Source organism: Giraffa tippelskirchi, chromosome 10 (genome assembly GCF_054371585.1).
Source record: "Giraffa tippelskirchi isolate mGirTip1 chromosome 10, T2T-mGirTip1v1.2.pri, whole genome shotgun sequence".
NCBI classification, from domain to species: Eukaryota; Metazoa; Chordata; class Mammalia; order Artiodactyla; family Giraffidae; genus Giraffa; species Giraffa tippelskirchi.
Window position 1 is genome coordinate 46,148,403 of NC_137284.1, and position 24,254 is coordinate 46,172,656.

The following is a 24,254-nucleotide window of genomic DNA, read 5'->3' on the forward strand; positions in this document are numbered from 1 at the left end:
TTTAGTTTTGGTGTTTTTTGTTTTTCCCCAAAGTAGTTACAAAAAGGAATGAGCTGAAAAAAAAATTAAAAAAAAATAAAAGGAATGAGCTGGCTTATCTCTAGTCCAACTCTTTGCGACCTCACGGACCGTGTAGCACCAGGCTCCTCTGTCCATGGGATTCTCTAGGCAAGAAAACGAGTGGGTTGCCATTTCCTCCTCCAGGGGATCTTCCTGACCCAGGAATCAAATCCTCAGCTTGTATCATATAATAAAACCAGGAAAGCAGTCTAGTCTTATTTTGTGAATAGTGTCATCTTGGGATTGAATAGACCTGGAAGTTAATCTTGCCTCTTTACTCAATTTTGCTCTAAATGTTGAACAATTCCAGGCACAAATAGTCAAGTCTTGTAGGGTTTGTGAAGTACAGTAAGTTCCAGAACAGGAATTGCATGCCTTATCCCCAGAGTGCGCTTGCCTCTGTAATTTGTGAGGCTCAGTACAAAATGAAAATGCAGCGTCCCTTGTTCAAAATGCAATGGTAAAGTGCCATTAAAGCTACTAAGATATAAGCTGTCTCATTTCTTCTGTAGTATCTCTTTCAACTTGTCATGATATTTTAACTAATAGCATTAATTTGATATTATTATCAAGGCCATTATTAATCATGCTATTTTATTGATTACTAATCATTAATTATATTATTAATAGCGTTAATTTGCTCTTTATTGTCACGAGAAATTAAAAAGTTAATTCATTAGCACGAGATTTACCACTCTATATTGTGTAATACCAGTTTTAAATACAAACATAAGATTTAGCTTACATGCAGAATCACTGAAATTTCAGTTCTGTGTAGTTCATACAGGCTTATGTATTTTGTTCTCACTCTAACACTAAACAAAACTAACACCCCTGTTTTTATTTCACTTCTTGATGAAACTTCTGTGTTTATTTTACTTCTTGATGCGTGCTCCATGGAATCCAGGGAATTTGATTCTCAGTGAACTCTCTTGGATTGTGGGTCCAACAGCATTCTACATTCACAGGACTTAAATGATTTATGTGAATGGGAAACAAGAATTGTTGCCAAAATCTTGACTCTCTGTGCACTGATGCCAACCAGAAACACGGAGACAGAGTTATGGCAAAGTAAATAGTGGCTTGCTTTCTTTGGCAGGCAGAGAGGGAACACAGTAGGCTAGTGCCTCAAGAACTGTGCTCCTCTCCCTGGGTATTAGGGAGAGGTTATGCAAGATCCCCTGGAGAAGGGAATGGCAACCCACTCCAGTATTCTTGCCTGGAGAATTCCATGGACAGAGGAGCCAAGTGGGCTACAGTCATGGGGTTACAATGAATCTGATTGAGCAACTAACACACAATGTAGTCAAGTCAGGAGTATGTGACTTGTTATATCATGGCAATAACAGTCTTGCATTCTTCTTCTGCAAGTTTCAAAAAAGTTGGCGTTGCTGACAAGATTAGGGTGTATGCAACCAAGACTCAACTCATCGGAATAAATATTTTAGAAAAAAATAAAAATAAAATGACATTTGCTTTCCATTTTAGAATGAATCTTTTAATTCTGTATGGTAGCCATTTATTTTAATTATTATCACCAAGTAAACTGCTCCTGGATACAGAGAATTAAAGTTTTGGCTATCATCTGATATACACACACACACACACACACACACACACACACACACACACATTAATAATGCTATATTTGCTAAATAAAATTAAAATAAAAATATTTAAATGTCACTATATCTTGTTTCCAAGTATGTATAAGTGTGCTAATGTATATGTATAACTATTCTATGTTGTAAAAGGAAACAATGTTAAAAAATAAATGATGAGCAAGAAAAAAATTTTTTTGCACTTTTTAAATTTTCTTTTTTATTTTTTAGTTTATTTATTTTAATTGGAGGCTAATTATTTTACAGTGTTGTGGTGGTTTTTGCCACACAGTGACATGAATCAGCCATGGGTTTACATGTGTTCCTCATCCAGAATCCCCCCTCCCACTTCCCTCCCCATCCCATCTCTCAGAGTTGTCCCAGTACATCGGCTTTGAGTGCCCTGTTTCATGCATGGAACTTGGACTGGTGATCTGTTTCACACATGGTAATATACATGTTTCAATGCTATTCTCTTAAATCATCCCATCCTCGCCTTCTCCCACAGAGGCCAAAAGTCTATTCTTTATATCTGTGTCTCTTTTGCTGTCTTGCATATAGGGTTGTTGTTACCATCTTTGTAAATTCCATATATATGCATTAATATACTGTATTGGTGTTTTTCTTTCTGACTTACTTCATGTGTACTCCAGTGTTCATTGCAGCACTGTTTATAATAGCTAAGACATAGAAGCAACCTAGATATCCATTGGCAGATGAATGGATGAGAAAGTTGTGGTACATATACACAATGGAATATAACTCAGCTATTAGAAAGAACACATTTGAATCAATTCTAATGAGGTGGATGAAACTGGAGCCTATTATACAGAGAAAAAAAAATTTGCAAAACAAAAGAAAAACAAAAATTTTTTTAAATGTGTATAAGATGATGGGACTTCCCTGGAGGTACAGTGGTTAAGAGTCCATGCTTCCACTGTAGGAGATTCAGATTCTATCCCTGGTCAGAAAACTAAGATTCTGTGGCTTGTTCATGTGTGCTAAGTCACTTCAGTCATGTCCAACTCTTTGTGACCCATGGACTATAGCCTGCCAGGCTCCTCTGTCCATGGAATTCTCCAGGCAAGAATACTGGAGTGGGTTGCCATGCACTTCTCCAGGGTATCTTCCTAACCCAGGGATCGAACCCATGTCTCTTGTGTCTCCTGCGTTTATTTCCAGGCAGGTTCTTTACCACTAGCACCACCTGGGAAGCCCTTGCATGAAGTGTATACAAGATTGTTTGTATATATTTTCTTTCTTTGTATGTCTTTTCTGTCCATCTGAAATTATTTCAAAAGTTAAAATGGCTTATTCCTAAACAATTATAGTTTATTTTAATTTTAAAATATATTTGAGGGAATTCCCTGGAGGTCCATAGGCTTCCCAGGTGGCACTAGAGGTAAAGAATTCACCTGCCAATGCAGGAGACACCAGAGATTCAAGTTTGATCCCTGGGTGGGGAAGATTCCTCTGAAGGAGGAAATGGCAACCAACCCACTCCAGTATTCTAGCCTGGAAAATTCCATGGACAGAGGACCCTAGTGGGCTACAGTCCACAGGGTCACAAAAGAGTCAAACACGACTGAGCATGCACGCACCTAACCACCACCCTGGAGACCCAGTGATTAGGACTCCAAGCTTCACTTTTACTGCTGAGGGCTCAGGTTTGATGCCCTGGTCAGGGAGCTAAGATTCTGCAAGTGGCATGTCGCTGCCAAAAAGAGGTACTATTTGAGGTAATTAAAATATGATACAGGGTTTGGGGCCGAGTATCAACAGTTTAGATTTTATTTGGGAGATCAAATTATGCATATTAAGTAAATAAAGGGCTTCCGTGGTAACTCAGTAAAGAATCTGCCTACATTGAGAGAGACCAGGTTCCTTCCCTGGGTCGGAAAGATCCCCTGAAGAAGGGAATGGCAACCCACTCCAGTATTCTTGCTTGGAGAATCCCATGGACAGAGGAACAGGGTAATAAATTTTGGTATTTGATCAAGTACTAAAGAAGTGTCGGGTCTTAAATATATGTTTGTGAAGGATATGTTGTTTGAAACTATTGTCAAAGTTAGAAATCCAGTTTCTAAGAAAATTATGAATCTTTGGAAAATTAAAAAAAAAAATTTGGAAGAGTATTTCAAATGTTGCCAAAGGACCATCTTTCACTTAGTAAGTGATATGTCAGAGATTATTCAGATTAATGAGGTATTCATTAACAATTTTAATGAGAAATCCAACAGTGTTCTTAGAAACACCCTTAAGAATTTTGTCTTTATTCGTTGCTGTGATTGGCCTAGAGTGGGATTTCTCTACCCACCTAGTATTACTTTTGTTTGTTTGTGCTTTTTGGCTCACATTTTATTTAACTTGGTCTGCTTGCGCACCTCATCACCTGTACACTTGAGGTAAGATACTAATCTCTGCATAAATGTCTTATTATTGTAAAATACTTAGCATATATTTTTTAAAAATCAAATTATACTTCATTAGTTATAAGAATAATTGAATATTAAAGCTGTTTACCAAAAAAATGTTTATTTGTAAATGAAATGATTTGAATGTCAACAGCTAATCATTTGTAGAAATTTCCATTTTTCTTAGTAATTTAAGTTTTTTATTGTAAAAGTGATAGTGTAAGAAACTCGTAATTTTTAGCCTAATTGTCAAGTACAGAATAGAAAACACAAGAAAATGATCTATTATAGAAGTACCTGAGCATCCTACAACCAACTGTTATTCTACTGAGAGAGTCATTTCCTAGGCAGGTTGATAAGAAGTCTAGGGGTCCCTAAGGAGAGAGGGGTCTGGAATTCTCAAGGAGGAAGAAAGGACAAACTTTTTTTTCTTTTCTCTCTACATTCCTTAGGATTATATAACAATAATGTATCCTGCCTGAGGACAGTCAATGGATTAAACCTTCTGGCTAATCCTGTTGTCTTAAAATGTAAATTATGGGAGTAGGTCTGGTGAGGTCTTCACAACCTCCAGACATTCTTTTGATTCAGTATATAACTCCACTGCTAACTCTAGCAAGGGGGTACTCTTTCTGCCCCCTTCTGATGCCTATGTCAGAAGCTTTCTCTAGCTCCTTTATACTTTAATAAAACTTTATCACACAAAAGCTCTGGGTGATCAAACCTCGTCTCTGGCCCCAGATTGAATTCTTCTCCTCCGTAGGCCAAGAATCCCGGCTTCTTTTCGTGGTTCAGCAACAACCTTTCATCTTGGGGGCTTGTCTGGGATTCTTCAGGACAAGGTAAGGATGCTTGGAGCTCTAGTTCTTTGTTCTCCTAGTGAACACGTTTTCTGCTGTACTTTACTAACTCTACGGTGTGCTTGTGTGAATGAATGAAACGCCCTGCACGAAGCAAGTGGGGAGCTCTGCTTTGCGGTTCCGAAGTGACCTCATACGGCTTATGGCAGAAACCTGTCAGGGGTTTATACCAACCTGCCAATGCCAAGAGGCACCCAATGTCTCCTTTGGACCAACCAGAAATGGGCAAAGCATGTGGACCGAACTCTCCTTACTCGGTCAAACTTTTCATTCTTTTTGACCGTTTCATAACTCCTTGGAAATTAGAAGTACTAACCTAATCTATCAGATCATAGACTTTTTTTTTTTTTTAATCCAGAGACTGTCCTCAGGCAGGATATATTATTGTTATATAATCCTGGTAAAGACAGACCTACTCCCATAATTTACATTTTAAGATAAAAAAATTAGCCAGAAAGTTTAATACAGAGACTGTCCTTAGGCGGGATACATTATTGTTATATAATCCTAAGGAATGTTGAGAGAAAAGAAAAAAAAAAGTTTGTCCTTTCTTCCTCCTTGAGAATCCCAGACCCTTCTCTCCTTGGGGACCCATAGACTTCTTATCAACCTTCCTAGTAAAGGACTCTCTCATGCCCCCCTTTGCTTTTAGAATTATGTTGCCAAGGGAAAAGGGCGTCGTTTTCATTCCATAACTACTTCCTGCTGTTTAGGGGCGTGGTCTCTAAATTGTTGAGGCAACATATTCTCCTAACCCTCATAATGAGCGTCTCTGATCCAGGGGCCCCAGGTAATAGTTGGAGGAGGCTGTGGCACTAGTAGGAGCTTGGACAACCATTTTGTAACTTAAAGGCCTTCATGCGACTAGAAACAAATCCAGTTACACAGTTACAGATGCAGGGAGCAAATAGCAAAAACAAAACAACCAGAATTACTGTAATTAAGACAGTTTTCCACCATGGGGAACTAGTTAACGTCTCCCAAAGTGAAGCAGTTGAGGCTTCAGGAATATCCATAGCCCCAATCATCTTGGTTATGTGTTTAGTAAAATGAGTAACATTGGTGCTCATATCAGGTATATATGTACAGCACTGAGTATGAATAATGGCACAAGTTCCTCCTTGCGCAGCTGTCAGAATATCTAAAGCCAATCGGTTTTGTAAAACCACCTTTCTAATTTGTGCTTGTTCAGCATTAAGAGCTGAAATAGCTTTTTGAGAATCGTGTAATGCTTGTTAAGTAAAATTAGTCAATGCATCCACTCGTAGCATAACATCTGTAGTTTCCAGAGAGGGAACGAACACTGCAGCCAAATAATCATACCAGTGAAATACAGGCCTTGCCCACCGAGTTTTAAGGTGGGGTAAATTAGCAGGCTTTTCTGGAAGCTCTGAAAATATAAAGCCGTGAGTAAAGGCTAGACATAGGGTGCATCTCCCTATCCAACCAGGGGGAAGCCATGCCCATAGGTAAGAGCCACATATCCAGTAGGCCCCGTTTGGAGCCAGCCAACGCGACTGAGATATCCAGCCCCAATCAGTGCCCGGCCAGACAAAGGGAGGACCTGAACTGGAGTTGGAAAACACGGGAATGATTACATTGCATGTTTCCTGAGGCGAAAATCCCAAGTGTTTCCAGTCATTATAATTCAGTTGTTGACTAACTTCTGGGGATGGCTCTATTTGTTCCCAGCATATGGGGCAGTAGATATTAGACGTCCCTTTTCAGGAGTTAACCATATAAACTCATCCCATATTTGATAAACATCAGGTAAAAAACCATTAGATCTAGAACTATTTGCCTTCTGTGTGGCGAAATAGTCATTAAACTGAGACAATGTGTAATCAAAATTAAAAGTCACGTTATGTCCATAGTTAAAGTACAAAGTGTTGCACCAGTCCATTTTAGGGTTGTTAGATGTCATCAGTTTAAGAAGAGGCATCACATGCGATTGTTGTTGAAGGTATTTGCAGACTTGGAGAAAGTCTTTTCCTTGAGGTGGAGATGTTCACCACGGGAAGCCTTCCACTGATGAAGAGGGGAGCGCTCCACAGACCCAGCGGTTAGACTGATTGTGAAATGCTGCGTAGGAGTGAGCCCAGGGCAAGAAGGCATTGTCTTGAGGATCAAACAGCAGACTCAGGATCTTTGGCGTCAGCAGAAGTAGGTTCACATAGATTATCAGGCCCATCTTGTCCTGAAGAATCCCAGACGAGCCCTCAAGATGAAAGGCTGTTTGGTGAATCACGAAAAGACGGCCGGGATTCTTGGCCTTGGGAGGAGAGGAATTCAATCCGGGGCCAGAGACGAGGCTTGATCACTCAGAGCTTTTGTGCAATAGAGTTTATTAAAGTATAAAAGGGATAGAGAAAGCTTCTGACATAGGCATCAGAAGGGGGCAGAAAGAGTACCCCAGATCATAGACTTTCAAGGGACTTGTGATCTATGCTGTTACTGTGTCTTGTGACTTAGGTCCCAAACTTGGATTGGTAGTCAGGAAAAGCCTAGCCTCGCTAGGAATCGAAAGTTCAGAAGCTAGATGGAGCTCTAGCTCCAAGAGCATCTCTGAGGTTAAAGGTTACTTAGATTGGAACTACAGTGTTTTTTTTCCTTTGGTAATGCTGGCTCTTAATGGACCAGAGGAGACTCATACTGGTGTGGTGAAGCTTGGAAGGAACATCTCAGTTTTATGTTCGTATCGTCTTATTGTGGTCAGGAATATACTAAGGGTCGTGCACAGGCACTCAGGTGACGAATGTTTCCCCCAGCGGTCTTAGCCTGGGAGGCATTCGGAAGGCTACTCTGATTGCACCCCGGGTGGCATCATAGGCAAGCAAAGTTTTAATGGTGAAGAGCTGAATGTCAGTCAGGGATGCCTGACGCATCCCCACCCCGTCTCGGTGGTAGAACCGGGAGGGACGAGTACGGCGCCTGCGTCGGGAAGGGACAGACCAAGTCCGACCAGGAAAGAAAAGCTTTGGTGTAAAGTCTGTCTACACCCCTATCTAGAGCAGGGAGGGACACCTCTGGTAGAAAGAGGGCGCTGGTTGCTTTTTTTCCTCTTATAGATGGGAGCTAACAATTCTAGCCTCACTCCTTTGAACTGTATCCTGAAAAACTGGGATAGATTTGCTCCCCAGGGCTTAAAGAAGACATACCTGGTCTTCCTATGTGATACTGCATGACCGCGGTACCCACTGGAGGATGGCGAACGGTGGCCAGTTGGAGGGTCTCTTAAGTATAGTACTATTTTATAATTAGACCGGTTCTGTAGAAAACAAGGGAAATGGGTAGAAGTAGCATATGTGTTGCCCTTTTTCTCTCTGTAAAGTGTGCCAGACTTGTGTCCTAAGGGTATAGATTTGGGTGTGACTCCTTTAGCTCTCTCCTGTCCTCCTACTTTGCTAGATGAGATGGAGGACAGGAGACAAAGAGATAAAGAAAAGCAGGTTTCTCCAATCTATCCCTGGGCTCATATGTGCAGAGCAGCCAGAGAGACTGAGGAACAGCCACACAAGCTGTTGCCTCTTCATGAAGCACCCACCGGGAGAAATAATCAGTATATGAGAGTTAATAAGCCTTTTTCTTATCAAGAAATACAAAGAATCAAGGAGGATCTGGGAGACTATTTAGAGGACCCAGAAAAATATATTAGAGCTTTTAAAGGTGTTACTCTGCTTTATGACCTTACTTGGAAGGATGTGATGTATATCTTGGGACAAACTCAGACTCCTGACTCAAAAACTCGAGTTTTGGGAAAGTGGTTGCTTATGGAGATGAATGGCTTGGTAATGAATGAGTAGGGAAGAGGGAGGACGAGATAACCGCCCTCCCCACTGGGAATCAGGTGGTCCCAATTACAGAACCAGACTGGGACTACAACACAGCTAAAGGAAGATGGGATCAGAGTCATTTTGTCAGGTGCATTCTTGAAGGACTCAGGCAGGCGCGTGCTAAGCCTCTAAACTGGCAAATTGGCAAACAGAACAGGAGGAGAAGGAAGCTCCTGGTAAATAAATTCCTGATGACTGAGAGAAGCCCTTCGCAGATTCACTGAGATTGAGCCAGAAAGTGAAGAGGGAAAAGTGATCTTAAAAGATAGATTTCTCACTCAGTCGGCTCCAGCTATCCGCCGTAAGCTATTAAAACAGGCGTATGGACCAAATCAGTCTTTAAATCGGTTACAACTGGCTCAGACAGTCTATTATGGTAGGGAATATGAGGAAATAAAGGCAGAAAAAGACAAAGGAACAGGCGGAAGCCCTCGCAATGGCTATGAGAGCCGTTCTTAAACAGCCTGAGAAAAATGCCCAGAGGGACCCAGGTGAAAAGGGATGAGATTGCTATTACGGTGGAAAGGAGGGGCACCTCAAGCGGGATTGCCCTCAGGCATCTAAGCGGCTCCCGGCTCCATGTCCGGTCTGCAAAGGACCACACTGGAAGAGAGACTGCCCCCAGAGGCATAGGTTTCAGGGGTCAGACTCTCAAGGCAATCAGGACTGAAGGTGCCCGGGGATCCCCACACAAGCTCTGAGGAACCCCGGGTATTAATAACCGTGGGAGGCCAATCCGTCGATTTCCTTTTAGATACTGGGGCAATTTACTCCGTGCTTACTGAAGCCCCTGGCCCACTTTCTTCCCCATCCGCTTCCGTAATGGGACTGTCTGGACGACCCAATAGGTATTACTTCAGTTGTTCTTTAAGCTATAACTGAGACTGCTATTTTCACATGAGTTTCTGATCGTGCCAGAGTCTCCCTCACCCCTTTTGGGGAGGGATATACTGAGCAAGTTCCATGCCTCTGTTTTCATCAATATGAAGCCTTCCCTTTCTCTCCCTTTAATTGAACAAAATGTAAATACTAGAGTATGGGCTGATGGAAAATCTGTGGGTCGAGCACAAAATGCTATTCCTGTAGTTGTCAAGCTTCTTATTTCCACATAAGAAGCAGTATCCACTGAAACCTGAGGTTAAGGAAGGGTTAAAACCCATCATCGAAAACTTAAAGGAGCAGAGACTATTAATTTCCTGTAACAGTCCATGCAACACTCTTATTTTGGGTATAAAGAAATCAAATGGTAAATGGATACTAGTTCAAGATTTACGAATAATAAATGAGGTTGTAATTCCTTTATACCCCGTGGTGCCTAATCCTTACACTCTATTGTCTGAAATTCCTGAACAAGCCAAATATTTCTTAGTAATTGATTTGAAAGATGCCTTCTATTCATTGCCTTTGGTGGGGGAAAGTCAATTTCTATTTGCCTTTGAGGACCCTATGCAGCCAGCTTCTCAGTTAACCTGGACAGTTTTGCCCCAGGGATTTCGTGACAGTCCTCACTTATTTGGACAAAGTTTGTCACGGGATCTACAAAACTTCAATAGCTCCGAAGCAGTGGTGTTACAATATGTAGATGATATTTTGCTCTGTGCTGAAACAGAGGAAGCTTGTTCATGAGCCTCAGAAGATTTCTTAAACTTTCTGACAGGCTGTGGGTTACAAGCCATCAAGAGAAAAGGCTCAGCTTTGTCAACAATCTGTTAGATATCTGGGCCTAATCATATCAGAAGGGACTAGGGCCATAGGCCCTGAGAGAATTAAACCTATACTAAATCATCCCCTACCTATGACTTTAAGAGAATTGAGAGGATTTTTGGGACTCACAGGCTACTGTCACATTTGGATGCCAGGTTATGGGGAACTTGCCTGGCCTCTATATAAACTTATAGCTGAAACTCAGCAGGCCCAAACCGACAAACTGGTTTGGTCTCCAGATACTCAAAAGGCTTTTAAGGTTTTTCAGACTGCTCTCCTGCAAGCTCCTGCTCTGAGCTTGCCCACAGGGTCAGAATTTAATTTGTTTGTCACTGAAAGAAAAGGTATGGCCGGCCTTGAGAGTTTTGACACAACCTGAAGGCCTCACTAGCAACCTATTGCTTATCTAAGCAGAGAATTAGGTATAGTTTCACATGGGTGGCCCCACTGCCTAAGAGTAATTGGGGCAGCGGCTTTATTAGCACCTGAAGCTTTAAATATAATTGATGGACGAAAGCTTACTGTACTGACTTCTCATGATGCCAGTGGAATCTTAAATTACAAGGTCAATATTTGGATGACGGACAGTAGGCTTCTTAAACATCAGTCATTGTTGTTAGAAAGACCAGTAACTAAACTTAAAGTTTGTGGAAATTTAAATCCCGCCACTTTCCTTCCTGAGAAGGAAAATGAAACACCTGATCCCTATTGTTCTCAATTCCTAACTTTAAACTATGCAGCTCGGGAAGATCTAATGGATACCCCATTAGACATTCCTGACATGGAAATATTTACAGGTGGCAGTTCTTTTGTTCAGGATGGAAAGCATAAAGCAGGTTACGCAGTGGTGACTGCTGAACAGGTTTTAGAAGCAAAATCTCTCTCCCAGGTAACCAGTGCTCAGTTAGCGGAGCTTGTGGCTCTGACCCGAGCTCTAGAGTTAAGCAAAGGGCAGCGGGTAAATATCTACACTGATTTTAAGTATGCTTATTTGACTTTACATGCTCATGCTGCAGTAGGGAAAGAAAGAGTTTAAAACAGCAACAGGAGAACCTATTAAACATTTCAGAGAGATCGAGAGACTTTTAACTGCTATATATTGTCCTAAAGAAGTAGCTGTTATGCATTGCAAAGGGCACAGCAGGGATGGGAGTAAAGTAGCCTAAGGTAATCAGCTGGCTGACTGTCTAGCCAGAAAAGCGGCACTTTAGGAAACCCCTTCACTGCAGACGCCTTTGATCTGGACAGGTCCTTCGAAACAGGAAAAACCACAATATACTGGGGAAGAATTAGAAAGATATGAGAAAAGAGGAGCAAAGATTATTGATAAAGGATGGTTACAGTCCGATGATGGACGATTAATAATTCCTGAAAATGCTCAATGGAAAATTCTTAAGGGTTTACACCAGAGTTTTCATTTGGGTGCAGAGAGTACTTACCAGATGGCTTCTTGTTTGTTTGAAGGTAAAAATGTAATGAAAACTTTAGAGAACATTATCAAAATGTGTGAGGTTTGTCAGAAAAATAACCCAAAGACTGAAAAGCTAGCAAAATCTGGATTACAACGAAGTGGAAAGTATACTGGAGAGGACTGGGAAATATTTTACTCATATGCCAAAAGCTAATGGATATTCTTACATACAAGTTTGGGTGGATACTTTTACTGGATGGATTGAGGCTTTTCCCTGTCCTAGTGAACAGGCTAAAGATTTTAATCCATGAAATTATCTCCAGGTTTAGGCTGCCTTCAGAGCCTTCAGAGTGACAATGGCTCCGCCTTTAAAGCTGCTGTAACTCAGGGGGTGTCTAAAGCTCTAGGAATAGAATATCACTTACATTGTTCCTGGAGACCTCAATCCTCAGGAAAGGTTGAAAAAGCTAATGACATTATCAAAAGACATCTGTGCAAATTAACTCAAGAGCTGCAGGACAATTGGATTAAAGTCCTACCCATAGCTTTAATGAAGGCTCGAACTGCCCTGAGAAAGGAAGGACTGTCTCCCTTTGAATGTACTTATGGAAGGCCTTTCTTACGCACAGACATTGTTATAGACCCTGGAAGGCCTTTCTTACGCACAGACATTGTTATAGACCCTGAAGCCTTGGAATTAACTAGTTATGTAACTCAGCTCTCAGCTTTTCAACAGGCATTAACAGAACTCGGGAGACCACTCCTGATCCAGCCTTTAAGTCAAGCAAGCCTCTATTTGAGCCAGGAACCGAGGTCCTCATAAAAACATTGGGGTCTGGGGGCCCATCCCTTGAGCCCCTCTGGGAAGGCCCTTACCAGGTTATTCTTTCTTCTCCCACAGCTGTCATAGTGCCAGGAATTGATTCGTGGGTACATCACACTCGAGTTAAAAGGTGGCACCCTAACCTGAACTAAGTGACTTCATTTTATGTCTTTACTTTCTATCCTCTGACTTTGGCCTTTTCAGATGGGCCTGATAATCTATGTGAGCCTACTTCTGCTGACTCCAAAAATCCTGAGTCTGCCGTTTGATCCTCAAGACAATGCCTTCCTGTCTTGGGCTCACTCATTTGCTGCCTTTCATAATCGGTCTAACTGCTGGGTCTGCGGAGCACTCCCCTCTTCATCAGTGGAAGGTCCCGTGGTGGACATCTCCACTTCAAGGAAAAGACTTTCTCCAAGCCTGCAAATACCTTCAAAAACAGTCACATGCGATGCCTCTTAAACTGATGACATCTAACAATCCTAAGATGGACTCATGTAACTATGGACATAATATGACTTTTAATTTTGATTTTAACTTGTTTAAATGACTGTTTTGCCTTGCATCTGTAACTGTGTAATTGGATATGTTTCTAGTCGCATGAAGGCTTTTAAGTTACAAATGGCTGTCCGAGCTCCTACGAGTGCCACAGCCTCCTCCAACTATTACTTGGGGCCCCTGGATCAGAGACACTCAATATGAGGGTTAGGAGAATATATTGCCTCAACAATCTAGGGACCATGCCCCTAAACAGCAGGAAGTAGTTATGGAATGAAAATGATGCCCCTTTTCCTTGGCAACATAATTCTCCTAAAAGAAAAGAGGGGAATGAGAGAGTCATTTCCTAGACTGATAAGAAGTCTAGGGGTCCCCAAGGAGAGAGGGGTCTGGAATTCTCAAGGAGGAAGAAAGGACAAACTTTTTTTTCTTTTCTCTCTACATTCCTTAGGATTATGTAACAATAATGTATCCTGCCTGAGGACAGTCTCTGGATTAAACTTTCTGGCTAATTCTGTTATCTTAAAATGTAAATTATGGGAGTAGGTCTAGTGAGGTCTTTACAACCTCCAGACATTCTTTTGATTCAGTATATAACTCCACTGCTAACTCTAGCAAGGGGGTACTCTTTCTGCCCCCTTCTGATGTCTATGTCAGAAGCTTTCTCTATCTCTTTTATACTTTAATAAAACTCTATTGCACAAAAGCTCTGGGCTATCAAGCCTTGTCTCTGGCCCCAGATTGAATTCTTCTCCTCCGGAGGCCAAGAATCCCAGCATCTTTTCATGGGTCAGCAACAAACCTTTCACTACAACCACTTAAACACTTACTCATAAACCTTAGCAACTAACTACCTTTGCTTCAGCGTCTGTCTTCCTTAAGCCAACTGTTAGAAAGCTGCATGTTCAGTCCAGGTACATGACTGGAGAAAAATGAATCATGTGCCCTCTTGGTTTGGTATTCCTTTTGTCTATTTAAATGTCAGCTATTTAAGGTGTTAGTATTAAAAGAGGTTACTTGGACATTTCTCACTTGGATTATTAAATACTAAAAGATGTGATTGCCTTTCTGTGAGGACAGACACCTAAATGCCCTTTTGCCTTCCTTATATAACTGAACTCTTTCATTTCCTGAGCTTTAGATAGTCATGCTTGGTACACTGTGAACCCTTGCAATCATTAATCTGCACTTGCTTTATCTTGTAAATCCTCCTGAAACCTCACAACTCAGGTTGGGACTTGAACCCACTCTCTTTTGAGATCACACACTCAGGACTTAATGAAGCTCAAGTCTTTAGGTCTTATATAAAGAAACTATTCAGTGAGAGACAAAGTGATAGGAAGTAGATTTACTTACAGAGACATTTCAAAAATACACAGAAGAACTGCACAAAAAAGATCTTCATGACCCAGATAACCACAATGGTGTGATCACTCACCTAGAGCCAGACATCCCAGAATGTGAAGTCAAGTGGGCCTTAGGAAGCATCACTGTGAACAAAGCTAGTGGAGGTGATAGAATTCCAATGGAGCTGTTTCAAATCCTAAAAGGCGATGCTGTGAAAGTGCTGCACTCAATATGCCCACAAATTTGGAAAACTCAGCAGTGGACACAGGACTGGAAAAGGTCAGTTTTCATTCCAATCCCAAAGAAAGGCACTGCCAAAGAATGTTCAAACTACTGCACAATTGCACTCATCTCACACGCTGCGCTAGCAAAGTAATGTTCAAAATTCTCCAAGTGAGGCTTCAACATTACATGAACTGTGAACTTCCAGATATTCAAGCTGGATTTAGAAAGGGCTGAGGAACCAGAGGTCAAACTGCCAACATCCACTGGATCATTGAAAAAGCAAGAGTTTGAGAAAAACATCTAATTTTGCTTTATTGTCTATGCCAAAGTCTTTGACTGTGGATCACAACAAACTATGGAAAATTCTTCAAGAGATGGGAATACCAGACCACCTGACCTGCCTCTTGAGAAATCCGTATGCAGGTCAAGAAGCAACAGTTAGAATTGGACATGGAACAACAGACTGGTTCCAAATCGGGGAAGGAGTACATCAAGGCTGTATATTGTCACCCTGCTTATTTAACTTATATGCAGAATACGTCATGCAAAATGCCTGGCTGGATGAAGCACAAGCTGGAATCAAGGTTACCAGGAGAAATATCAATAATCTCAGATATGTAGATGACACCACCCTTATGGCAGAAAGCAAAGAAGAACTAAAGAGCCTGTTGATGAAAGTGAAAGAGGAGAGTGAAAAAGTTGGCTTAAAACTCAACATTCAGTGATGGACAGGGAGGCCTGGCGTGCTGCAGTCCATGGGGTTGCAAAGAGTCAGACACGACTGAGCATCTGCACTGAACTGATTTCATAAATAGAATGCCGTCCATCTCAAAAAGCAAGACGGTCTTGGAAGAAAGATGGACAGTGTGGGCCAGCTCAGAAAGCTAGAGGTCCCAAAATGTAGGGTGGTTAGTTTTTATGGGCTGGGTAACTTCATAGGCTAACAAGTGGGAGGATTATTCCAACTGTTTGGGGCAGAGATTTTCAGGAATTGGGGCACCACCCACTTTTTGGCCTTCTATGGTTATGGTGCTTATGGGTGTGCCATTTAGAAGCTAATGCTTTACCATGAGGCTCAAGGTCTACTGGAAGTTGAATCTTTTGCCATCTTGGACTTAGTTGGTTCAGACTAGTTTTTCCCCAACGGCTATGTTGTTCTTTTAAAGGTTGTGCCTTGTCCCCTAAGGAAGAAAGAAGATGGCTTGTGCTGAGTATTCTTTTCATGTGCCAAGTCTAGAGGAGCTTGTTGGAGGTAAATGCTATATTGAGTCTTTTTTATTATCCTGAGGAAAAAAAATAAAACATTCTAAGATATGAGAGTCCAAATCTCTACCTCTCAAAAAAACCTAAATTCACCATTCAAATAATCTTGATGAGATTCTAACTTTACAGAATGAAAATGAATATGATAATCCAAGATTTAAATGTGTGTGGTGCCCAAAGAGTACACAGTTTTGCTTTATTAACTTTTTACCAGTTGCAGTACTCTTGAAATAAATAATCTACTGTGATACATTAATCATGTTCCCAATCTACTACTTTTTCCCCCTCTCCTGATACGACAGACTGCCAGTGAACCTTGCTTAGGTTTCTCTGTCTGTGTATATTTTTAGGTATCTCACCTTATTTGAACAAGAATTTAAGGCAGTGTCACAGGATTAATTCGAGGGAAGGGATCTATTAATAGATAAGAAAAAGAAAGTGAAGCCAGGAGAGAGAGGGAATATATATATATATATATATATATAAAACTGTGAAAGATTCAAGTTGATGTTCGGCAGAAACCAACACAACATTGTAAAGCAATTTTGTTCCAGTTAAAAAATAAAAAGATCCTGCATGCCTCAACTAAGACCTGGTGCAGTCAAATAAATAAATATTAAAAAAAAAAAAAAAAAAAACTCTGGAGGGGTACACAGATCCTTGTTTGGGGAACTAAGATCCCACATACCACCCAGCATGGCCAAATAATAAAGTTTGAAAAAAAAGGTATAAACTGTTTCCAGTATCTCAGAAGACTCCTCACACTTTCTTAGTCAATATCACTTTCCCAGGAAGTGACCATTGTTCTGACTTCTGTGACCTTAGATTAGTTGCCTTTGTTTGAAATACACATAAGTGAAGTCATACAGCACGTACTTTCATGTCCTCTTTTGCTAAACATTTTGCCTGTAAACATTAATGAAGGTGTTGCATGTAATTGCTCACTTTCTAGCAGTTTAAATATTTACATTTCAATACCTGGAATCCTTTCCCTGAAAGAAAATGAGTGTAGTGTTTATCTTCAGTGGTTTATAATCACTACAGCTTACAGTGGTATTTATGGAAGTATTTATGTATATTAGTATGTATATCTTGTGATTAATTATGTCTAGTATCTAAGTAAGTTCATTAACAAGATTGTTCCCCCCTCTTTTTGTTTGTTTATATGATTTTTTTTGGCAGCACAGCATGTGGGAGCACCCCCTTCAGTGGAAGCATGGGGTCTTAAGTGCTGGCCCCCAAGGGTCCTTTTAAATTACTCAAGTTTAGGGACTTCCTGACACTCCAGGGGGTAAGACTCCTTGCTTCCACTGCAGGTGGCAAAAATTCCATCCCTGTTCTGGGAACTAAGATCCCATATGCTGGGTGGTGCAGCCAGAAATTAAAAAAAAAAAAAAAAAAAAATTACACAAGTTTAGGTTAGAAATAGGACACACAAAACAATCGAGGGAAGACTTGATATGTTATGGCTAATTTCTACCTAACGTTAACCCTTTTTCTTGTCTTCATTAGTTCTGCAGAAGGGGCTAACGGATAACTTTGCTGAAGTCCAGGTCTCTGTAGTTGATTGCCCTGATTTAACTAAGGAGCCATTTACCTTTCCTATAAAAGGTAAGCAATCTTTGCAATTAGCTTTTCTTTTCAGACCAAATCTTTTCCTGAAACCAAAATTATTTTTAACGATCATCTTAAATTATCTCCAAATAAAGGATATTGCCCCAACTTTTAGATTAAATTGTGCTTCATTTCTGTGTTTTCTAATGTTGGTCAAATTTCATTTTATACCCTTGTAGAAAAATATGGTGTTTTATGTACTTTTGTAACTTTCACAGGTTATATAATAGCTATTCAGTAGGCTAGCATCTGAATATCACATGAAAGTTTAATTTTTTAATTGTTCAAATGACTGTTATGGAAACTTATTATAATTTTTATATTTTATTTATTCAATATCAGAAGGGATCTTAAAAGCCTTGTATTTATTTGAATCATCTATTAAATATTTACATCCTTCAACAAATCTCTGTCAACTGATTACCAATGTTCAAAGTGAGGAGGGACATTAATATTGATGCTGAAACAGCCTCTGTGTAGCAGCGTCGAATTGACTCTCAGAGACAAAGAATCTTCCATGTAGTAGAAAAGAATAGCTTTATTACTTTGCCAGGCAAAGGGGGACATAGCAGACTAATGCTCTCAAAACTATGGGTCCCAAACTGAATTAGGGGTTGTGGGGAGTCTTATAGTCATGGGGAGGGGTTTCTCATAAGGATCAGGGTGCTCAACAAGGCTTGCATGTGTTCAGTATAGAGATCGTCTCAGGCGGTCCCATGACCTGTGGTTTTCAAGGTTATTGAACTGTAACTTTCTCTTTGGAATGAAGAATGTTTCATCAAGTAGTTAACATCTTCCATTTGGTGGGGGTTTTAGTTCTGCAGAAGAGCTCAAGAATACTGTTCTGTATGTGCCTTACTGGAAGGACCCATTCGAAAAGACCCTGATGCTGGGAAAGATTGAAGGTGGGAGGAGAAGGGGCTGACAGAGGATGAGGTGGTTGGATGGCATCACTGACTTGATGGACATGAGTTTGAGCACGTTCCGGGAGTTGGTGATGGACAGGAAGACCTGGTGTGCTGCAGTCCAAGGGGTCATAAAGAGTCAGACACGACTGAGCGACTGAACTGAACTGGTATTACTTTCAGAAGAACCTGCCCCAAGGCTACAGTTTTTATTTTGGCTGCTCTGGGCCTTAGTTGCGGCTGGTGGGATCATCACTGTGGCATGTGGACTCGTGGTTGTGGAATACATATAGTTCCCTGACCATGGATTGAACCTGGGTCCCCTGCATTGGGAATGTGGAGTCTTCACCACTGAACCACGAGGGAAGTCCCCTTAAAATATAATTTTAGCTAAAGCCCTCCACCCCCACAAAAAAAAAAAAAAGATTTTTAAAGGAATGTCATTATAGACTAATACAGAAACTTCATCCAGTCCAGACATTGGCCCCAGTTCTAGCCCTTGCCTTACCATCAACTCCATTGCCTTTATGTTACTAACTTTATCAGGTCATACTTGGTTATGACAGTATTAGAAACACAGGTAGGGAACTCCTCAGCAATCCAGTGGTTAGGACTCCTGGTTAGGGAACTCAGATACCATAAGCCAAGTGGCACAGCCAGAAAAATAACAAAAAAGAATAAAAACACAGGTAGTTAGAATAGGACAGGGGTCCTAACTACTTTGGGGTTGGCCAAAAGATTCGTTTGGTTTTTTTCCTTAAGATGGCTCTAGTAAAAAAGATGGCTCTAATAGCACTTAGTTGTCTTTAGCTTCATTCTGAACGATTTTGTTAGATTATATTGTGACAGCTGTCATATCAGCATAAATTTTTAAAAAACTTATCAAAATGGGTAAGTTTTGTGTAACCATTTTAATATTAAAGATAGAAGGAAAAAAGTAACATTTTCAGCATATTATGCTTTATTACTTGAAGAAAGGTAAAAACACAACTGAAACCCCAAGAAAGATTTGTGCAATGTATGGAGAAGGTGCTGTGACTGATCAAATGTGTCTAGAGTGGTTTGTGAATTTTCTGCTGGAGATACGCTAGATGATGCTCCATGGTCGAGTAGACCAGTTGAAATTGATAGCTATCAAATCGAGACATTAATTGAGAATAATCAACTTATACCATGCAAGAGATTGCTGACACACTCAAAATATTCAGTGCTGAAAATCATTTGCAGCAGCTTGGTTATAGTCATCTCTTTGATGTTTGGGTTCCCCATAAGTTAAGCAGAGAAAACCTTCTTGACTATATTACCACATGCGAGTCTCTACTTAAATGACATGAAAAACATTCTTTAAAAAAAAATTATGATGGGCGATGAAAAGTGAATACTGTACAATAATGTGGAATGGAAGAGATCGTGGGGTAAGTGAAATGAACCACCACCAGCCACACCAAAGGCTGGGCTTCATCCAAAGAAGGAGATGTTGTGAATATGGAGAGATTGGAAGGGAGTCCGTTCTACTATAAGCACCTTCTGGAAAATTAAACAAGTTAATTCCAAAAAGTACTGTTCCCAATTAGACCAACTGAAAGCAGCACTTGATGAAAAGCGTCCAGAATTAGTCAACAGAAAATGCATAATCCTCCATAATGCAAGACCACATGTTTCTTTGATGACCAGGCAAAATCTGTTATAGCTTGACTGGGAAATTCTAATTCATCTGCCATATTCACCAGACATTATACCTTCGGATGTCCGTTTATTTCTGTCTTTACAAGATTCTCTTCGTGGAAAAAATTTCAGCTGCCTAAAAGACTGTTAAAGGCTCTGAGAACAGTTCTTTGCTCAAAAAGATAGAAAGTGTTGGAAGATGGAATTATGAAGTTACCTGAAAAATGGCAGAAGGCAGTGGAACAAAATGGTGAATACTTTGTTCAATAAAGTTATTCATGAAAATGAAAAATGTGTGTTTTATTTTTACTTTAAAAACTGAAGGAAATTTTTGGCCAACCCAATACAGATTCTGATCCCTGCTATTTGTAAAATGATGAGAATGGAAAACTTATGTACTCTTTTAAAAAATTGAAGTATAGTTGATTTACAATGTTGTGACAATCTTTGCTGTACAGCAAAGTGACTGTTACACACATATATACCTTCATTTTTTATATTTTCCATTATGGTTTATCACAGGATGTAGAGTAAAAGGTGTATACTCTCTTAAAACATATTTATTTATTCATTCATTTATTTGGCTGGGCCAGATCTTATTTGTGGCTTGCAGAATCTTTAGCTGCAGCATATGGGATCTAGTTACCCGACCAAGGATTGAACTCAGGCCCCCTGCACTGGGAGCTCAGAATCTTAGCCACTGGATCACCAGCAAAGCCCCAAAAGTTATTGTTGTTCAGTCGCTCAGTTGCATCCGACTCTTGGCAATCCCATGGACCTTATACAGCATGCCAGGCTTCCTTGTCCATCACTGTCTCCCAGAGTTGACCCAAACTCATGTCCATTGAGTTGGTGATGCCATCCAATCATCTCATCCTCTGTCGTCCCCTTCTCTTCCTGCCCTCAATCTTTCCCAGCATCAGGGTCTTTTCCATTGAATTGGGTCTTCACATCAGGTGGCCAAAGTATTGGAGCTTCAGCATCAGTCCTTCCAATGAATATTCAGGGTTGATTTCCTTTAAGATTGACTAGTTTGATCTCCTTGCTGTCCAAGGGACTCTCAAGAGTCTTCTCCAGCACCATACTTTGAAAGCATCAATTCTTCTAAAAGATACATACTCTGGTATTTTATACTTAGATGTAGATGTTCACCTATTTTTAAGATGTATTTTCTTTTTAGGCATCTGTGGAAAAACTAGAATTGCAGAAGTAGGAGGTGTGCCTTACTTATTGCCTCTTGTAAATCAAAAAAAAGTAAGTGTATTTTTACTTTTCACATTCACATGAAGATTATGGAAATTGATCCCTATTTTTATTCTTAGAAGATCCATTGACCAATGTGACAAGCAAATGTTAATGGACTCAGTAACAAAAAGTAAACCTGGGAATTTATGTAAGTCACTTTTAAATAATATGCTTTTTCTCTTACTTAGGTTTATGATTTAAATAAGATTGCAAAGGACATCCAGCTTCCTGGAGCTTTTATTCTTGGAGCAGGAGCAGGCCCATTTCAAACTCTTGGATTCAATTCTGAGGTAAGCATATTATCATATGTTATATATAATATGTAATATATAGTATATATTAATATAATTATTTTATTTTATTGATTTGACACTTAGTTTGCCTTTCTCCTTTTACTGCCTATCAGAAATCCTGTCATCTGAATGAACTGTAAGTGGTTGATATCTTACCTCTCTACAGATGTGATACTGTTTGATACTGATTTAGAGTATACCACATGCTCCAGTTAGTCGAACTGAAATGGAGGACTAACCCCTAATTTAGATTTTCTTAAGACATACATTCAGTCATAGATGAGTCTATCAAAGGTCCTGCTGTGGTGTGCCGAGGACTCTGGACTGTGAAAGATTTTGGTCCTTACACATCAGAGGATTCCTAGCTTCTCTGACCTTGGCTAGTTCAAAGACAGCTTTCAGTCAGAAGATGCATGAAATGTTTAATGACCTAGTCAACTCCCTCTTTCAGACCAATAGTAGGGATCTAGCCCAGTAGTATGATTGTTATTTATAAAAGGTAATATCCATCACTGTGTATGTCAATATATTTCCAACATAAAAATATCAGTGCTTCTTCACATCTCATGAACAGAGAGTGAATAACCTCAGTTTGCGCATTCTCTCTCACTGCCTGTTACAGAGTGACCATTAGTCAATAATCATACAAGTCCTTTTACAGAAACATCAATATAAATTGCCTAGTGTTCAAGGTAGAAAAAGTTTAAAATTTAAAATGAGAAATTTTAAAGCAAATGTCACAATCTCATAGAAACACCATAATACTGTAAACATTTTATAAAACATTTTTTCCAGTTTTTTGATATTTGTAAATCTTCAACATTTTGAATCTAACATTAAATATTCTATTTTTCATGTTTTATTATTAGATCTTGAAATAAAATGTCTTAAAGTCTAGGGCAAAATGTTTTGTCACATTATTCAAGATATTCTGTTTTGCATAGAGATTCTAGGATTGACTAAATACCTTATTTACTTTTCTTTTCAGTTTATGCTACTTGTTCAAACAGAAAGTGAACACAAACCTCCTGTGAATGGAAGTTACCTTGCTCGGGTTAACCCTGCAGATGGAGGGTGTCTACTAGAGAAATACAGTGAGAAATATCATGATTTTGGGTGTGCGTTACTGGCTAATCTTTTTGCCAGTGAAGGCCAACCTGGGAAGGTGATTTTGTTCATAAAAATGCAATATTCTCCAAAATTTCTCAGAGAGCTAAAAATCTGAATGCTTGTTGCTACTGTAATTTTCTTAAGAAAATCCAAAGCTACCCAAGTCAAAGCTCTTTAAATAATCCAGTTATAAAACGTTCAGAAAGTACTGCAGGCAGAGTGAAAGTCTCATTTAAAACTAAGGTTAAGAGTAATACTAGTAAACAATAGCCTTTTTTCCAAGCAACTAAAAGGTAATAGGATATTCTTGTGGGGAGTGAGTTAGTCAAATAGATGAACCATGCAGCTGAAGTAGATAATGTCTACCTATAGTTAGTATATATGTAACTTGCTCATTCCTGACTGATCAGACATTGATTGAGATAGCTAGAAATGATGAGATTATATTATAGATTATAGAAATTATAGAAAGAAGAGGTAAGGAGAATTAATGCCTCACTTCATATTTATTTCCTGTTAGTACCAAAAAGAGATGATTTCATGTTCCAAAATTGTAATGATGGTCACACAACTCTATAAATACACTGAAAGCCATTGAGTTGTTTACTTTATTTATTTATTTATTTTTGAATTGTTTACTTTAACTAGGTGGATTATATGGTGTGTGAATTGTATCCCCAATAAAGCTGTTGTTTTTTTTTAAGATGATTTCAGTTTTAGCAGTTGAGAGAACACTCATATTTTATAGAGAGAGAACTACTTCAGCCACTTTGAGAAATGAGGTGGTGAAGCAAAAATACCTACTAAAGTGGGGGTAATAGAAGTCCAGAATTTTAAAGGAAATGAGAAAATGTAGTCATTTTCCTCTCTAGTTATCATAAATTAATCCCTTAAATCAAAGAATTCTCAGTCTTTTATCATATTGACATACAATAATAGTCTCAAGAGTTCAGTGTTGAATTTAGCTATAAATTTATAAAATTTAGCTGTAACTCTCTTTCTCAGTCCAAGAAAGCATGAATAAGACATTATTAAATGATATACCTCACATATATGTATATATTATTAAGACTTAGAGGACTGAGATGCTTCTGCTAATATCTGGGTGCTCAAAACAAACAATTGAATATTTGCTTGATGGCACTGAATTATATAATGTTTCACTTTCATAGTTATTTGCATAATATTTTGCAGCTTAGAACAATGGTATGTATATTTATGTTCTCTCTAGGTCATTGAGGTGAAAGTCAAAAGAAGAACTGGAAAACTTAACTTTGTGACATGTATGAGACAGACTATTGAAAAACATTATGGAGATAAGCCTGTAGGAATGGGAGGTGCTTTCATTATTCAGAAGGGAAAAGTGAAGACTCACATTATGGT

At 39.6% G+C, this 24,254-nt stretch overlaps 1 protein-coding gene across 3 annotated transcripts in view; it reads left to right on the forward strand.

Annotated features, from left to right (window-relative positions):
• The window catches only part of BKGD (beta-keto-L-gulonate decarboxylase), a 33,315-nt gene that overhangs the window by 573 nt on the left and 8,488 nt on the right, over positions 1-24,254 (forward strand). Inside the window, exons 2-8 of one of the 3 annotated variants that reach the window (XM_081535592.1) lie at positions 4,839-4,917; positions 15,943-16,028; positions 17,552-17,650; positions 21,404-21,477; positions 21,657-21,758; positions 22,750-22,926; positions 24,103-24,252. In XM_081535592.1, coding sequence (XP_081391718.1) covers positions 15,974-16,028; positions 17,552-17,650; positions 21,404-21,477; positions 21,657-21,758; positions 22,750-22,926; positions 24,103-24,252 — 657 coding nt within the window. In that variant the 5' untranslated portion in view covers positions 4,839-4,917; positions 15,943-15,973. The remainder of the gene's footprint in view (positions 1-4,838; positions 4,918-15,942; positions 16,029-17,551; positions 17,651-21,403; positions 21,478-21,656; positions 21,759-22,749; positions 22,927-24,102; positions 24,253-24,254) is intronic. The other 2 variants (XM_081535593.1, XM_081535594.1) reach the window with 2 other exon arrangements.